General features: G+C 34.5%; 1 protein-coding gene across 1 annotated transcript; it reads left to right on the forward strand.

Moving 5' to 3' along the window:
* Positions 1–910: 910 nt before the first annotated feature.
* LOC107493205 (E3 ubiquitin-protein ligase ATL23) lies at positions 911–1,749 on the forward strand. The gene has a single exon (XM_016114292.3). It carries the CDS (start codon positions 1,111–1,113, stop codon positions 1,507–1,509), a length of 399 nt encoding a protein of 132 aa, XP_015969778.1. The 5' UTR covers positions 911–1,110; the 3' UTR covers positions 1,510–1,749.
* Positions 1,750–4,512: the final 2,763 nt, after the last annotated feature.

Here is a 4,512-nt window from a genome sequence, read left to right on the forward strand (position 1 = left end):
GAAACTTTAATAATATTTTATACCTAAAATACTTTCATTTCAATTATTTAATTTTAATTTTATTCTTTATACAAATTAAATTAGAGTTTCATTCTTGTTTCAATTTCTGTTTTTCATTTTTTATTTCAATCTCTATCTTTTAGTCTCTATCTCTCAGTCTCGGTCTTTTTATCTCTGTCTCTCCACCAACGCTATCTTTATTGACAAGCTAAGACCAATAATAATAATAAATATTATTATTATTATTTGCTAACAAGTACTTTCAGATTACTTGTTAAGGTGGTTATAAATTTGTTGATTTATTAATCTATAAATAATACTAATATGTAAAAAGAAGTAGTATACTTTGTGAAATTATTTGAAATTTGAACTAAACATTATTTCATTAATTTTTAATAAAAATTCACATATAATTATTTTTATATAAAATTAATATTTAAAAATTTTAAATAACAAATTAATTAAATATATCAAATTATTTAACGATTATCAACTAATAAAATTGATATTTATTAATTGTTTATATTCCTCTCATTGTTGGAATAAAATAATTGTCTTTAGTAAAAAAAAGAAGAGAAATATTAAATAATTATTAGAATTTATTATTTTTTACCATTATTTTTAGTCATCAGCTTAGTTTATAATCCAATAATATATTTTAATCAATATTTTTAAAATATTAATAGATAAAAAATAATAAATTAAGGTATTCCTCAAACATATCTCATCTTTTAAAGTTAGTAATTATTAATTAGTTCGAAGGAGATAGCATAGTGAGAAATATATTGACAACGCACAGTGAGAAATATATTGACAACACGTTTTTTTTAGCCCGAAAAAAAAAATAGAGAGAAAATAACCGTTCAACAAATTCGTAGGCATATAAAATGAAAGGGGCAAAGGCATTTGTATTCACATACACAGCTTCCCCTGTTCTGTCTTCTCTTTCTCTGTTATTCTGATGCTAGAGTAATAGCAGCTCAGAAAAGATGTTGCCTTGCATCTGCCACTCATCCTCTTCAATAGTTCTGTACCAACCACTCCCACCCCCACACTGATTTCTCTCGATTGATTTCTTCTTTCGTTTCAAATTAATTAAAAAAACTGGACATGCTGGACTCAGTTCTGCTGGCGCTGTTCCTGCCGTGCCTGGGCATGAGCGCCGTCTTCATAGTGTACATCTGCCTTCTCTGGTACGCCACCGCACACCACCCCAACCTCCCTCCGCCCCCAGCCAAAACCCTCTCCGTGAAGGGCCTCTCCCCCTCCGACCTTGACAAGCTCCCCAAGGTTACCGGCAAGGACCTGCTGTCCCCTAGCGAATGTGCAGTGTGCCTCGATGACATCGCCCATGAACAAGCTGTTCGGATGGTTCCCGGTTGCAACCATGGCTTTCACCTTGAATGCGCGGATACCTGGCTTTCAGAACACCCTCTGTGTCCGGTTTGTAGAGCCAAACTGGACCTTGAGAATTTGAATTCCTCTGAAAGTGAAAAGAATCCATGCTAATATAAACAAGAAACCCGGTGGCGTGCCTTGGTCATGTTAAAGAAAGAAAGAAGGGATATCATTGTCATGTACAGATTGTGTTTCAGTTACGTTCCTTAGCTTCTGTATGTATGTATGTCTTATGTAGAAATCTGGCGGCTACATAACATCCGAATATAATGCCGCCGCCTCCCCACCCCTCATTCTAATTCTACTTTTTCCTCTTATTATTCATATTCATATTCATTTGTTTGCCTGTTAGAGTTTCGGTCGTGCACATCACATTTTTTTCCCTCAATGTTTCTGGAATTTCCTTTTACCCTACTGTTAATTAATTAATTAATTGATTAAGGAGTAAGAAGAGGAGAAATTATAGTAAGCAGATCGGATAATTATAACTAGAATTTAGTGTCAGGGAGGCAAAGAGGAGCGGGTAACTGACGCTAACACGTACAAAAGAAAGTATTGGTGACGACCTGATGATAGGGTTTGAAGGCCAAGTGGGGAACGGGGATGAGTTGTGTGATGGATTGAACACTTCATGTGATTCTGCTTTCCATGAATTCTTCCTCCTTCATTGTTTACTAAGCACGCATATAGCGCAATAAATAAATGTCACACAAAGTAATTTTCTTTTGATTCGTCCTGCAATCATATTTGTGAAATAATAAAAATTTTGTTCAAACAACTCAAAATTATCTTATTTCATATTTATTAATCATTATTAAAATAATCATATCATTTTAAATATAACTTTTAATATTTTCTTCCTATTATTATTGTTATTCCTGTCAACAACTAGATGCCAGCTACTATTGATGTTTTTGAAAATCGATTCACTTGTATCTCGCCTTTACTTGTGAAACATTAAAAACTAAAAAGGTGTATATATGTTTCCATGGAATATGAAAAATTGAAAATACAGCCTACAATAAAAGTGTGACTGTGCTTTAAAGACCGATGCTAGGGTTGTGTTTGGGCCAAATTAAAAGGCTTAATATTCCTACTTTTTGGTGATATTAGTAACCTAAGTAATATTAATGTGTCCATATTAGAAACAATCCGCCATATTGATTGGGGGTTGGGGTTGGTGTGTGATGGTGAACTTGTGGATGATGAGGCCAACTTCATTCATTGCATGAGATGGTCTTGCCACGTCACGGTGTGAACAGTTACCAGCTTTTGCGATTTCACCAACTTATTGGGTGGTCCCAACCTCGTCCTGTGGCAATTTCCAGTTCATGCAGCTCAAAATAAAATGAAAAGTAACAAACTAACACTATACGGGTACACATTTTTAATTCCGTACCTGCTATTCCCATTGCCAACTAGTTTAATGGATATGCTGCTTCTTTTTTTTTTTTTTAAAAAAAGCCATGCCGTATTAGTATTTGAGTACAAGTTCATGTTGGTTTGGAACTCATGGAAAGCATTTGTTACCTACCCGATGATCTGCAGTATACGTCGTCAATATATATGAATCTATTTTTCTTTGATTTCTCATGGATGCATCCGGTTAAATAAACCATGACTCATATCTATCATATCTAGAATAAATTAATAGTAATGATCCATATTTTTTAAATATTCTACATTTATAACAGAGCAATGCTACATGAATCTCATATTTGCATTGACATAAAAAATTTATTTTCTAAAATGTTTAAAATATTTTATTGTTTTCTTCAATAGATCCAAAAATTTTAAGTAGCGAAGACAAATATGTAGCATATAAAAATAACAAAAAAATTATTAAACATATAAAAGCATATAAAAAATAAATAATATGAAAATATTAGGAAATGACTTATGGTATCCCCCATTCTTTATCTATAACTCCTACTGTAACCGGTTCTGAGATCTTTTTCCAAGACAAGGAAACCCGCCTCTCTTGTTTTGCTTGACTGCCCGTCTATTTACTTAATATGAACCTCTGTTGTGAGTCTTTACTCTGGAACCAAGGATCTAAAAGTAGGAATGTCAAAACTCCCCGAGACACGAGGATCCCTGCAGGGACTGTCTCGAATGGGGATTCGATTGTGGAAAATTTTTTCTGCGGGAATGAGGATGGGAGACAAAATTCCTTCGAAACAAGCGCGGGCACCTGAGCGGGGATCCCCGCCCTATCCCCGCTATTCCCCGAAATTTATGAATTTCCTAAATTATCCTTAATAGTTTATTTCTCGCATATGTTTTTTAGTCATTTCTCACACACACATATATATAGAAACTCAAAACTCCTAATCTTTATTTGCATAACCCTTCTTCAATTTAGAGATCCCTAACACTGTCCATACTCCATCCAACCTCTCTGCAGCCACCCTTCTCACCGCATCGTCACACCTCACTGTGTCATCACCCTTACCGCGTCGTAATTTCTATTTGCGGCGTTCCTTTTTGTAATTCTGCCGTCGTATTCATTCTCTTCTCTGTTTCCACGTCTCCCACCTCGTCCACTGCTTTGTCCTTTGGCTCGTCGTTGCGTCCTCCCCTCTTACGTCATTTCGAAAGAAGTCACCATCGTGTCATTTAGACTTTTTGTATAAAATCTTGCAGCTTTTGTATAAGATAGATACTTGCAGCTCTATTCATATGAAAATTAATAATTAGTTAGAACTATTATGTAGATGGGGAATGGGATCCCTGCGGAGAATGGAGCCCCGTGAAAAATGGGGATGGGGAGCAATATTTTCCCACAGCAAAAAATGGGGACGGGGATGGGGAGCAAATCTGAGGGTGGAGATGGGGAGCAGGGAGACTTTTCCCGCCTCCGCCCTGCCCCATTAACATCCCTATCTGAAAGAGAAGAACCGTAAAGAAATGGAGCGGAAAAACCGGGAATAGGGTAGGTAAGTTTTTATTTATTCATTATTAATATTGATATATTAATAAGTAATAATATGGTCATTAATTCACTTTTTTATAAATTAAATATATAATAATAATAATAATAATAATAATAATAATAATAATAAAAGATAAATAAATAAATAAATAAATGAGATTAATCAAGATGATAAACAT

Source organism: Arachis duranensis, chromosome 6 (assembly GCF_000817695.3).
Source record: "Arachis duranensis cultivar V14167 chromosome 6, aradu.V14167.gnm2.J7QH, whole genome shotgun sequence".
Lineage (NCBI taxonomy): Eukaryota > Viridiplantae > Streptophyta > Magnoliopsida > Fabales > Fabaceae > Arachis > Arachis duranensis.

Excerpts from the sequence above, each read along its gene's own strand:
- LOC107493205 (XM_016114292.3), top strand. The coding sequence starts at position 1,111 with ATGCTGGACTCAGTTCTGCTGGCGCTGTTCCTGCCGTGCCTGGGCATG.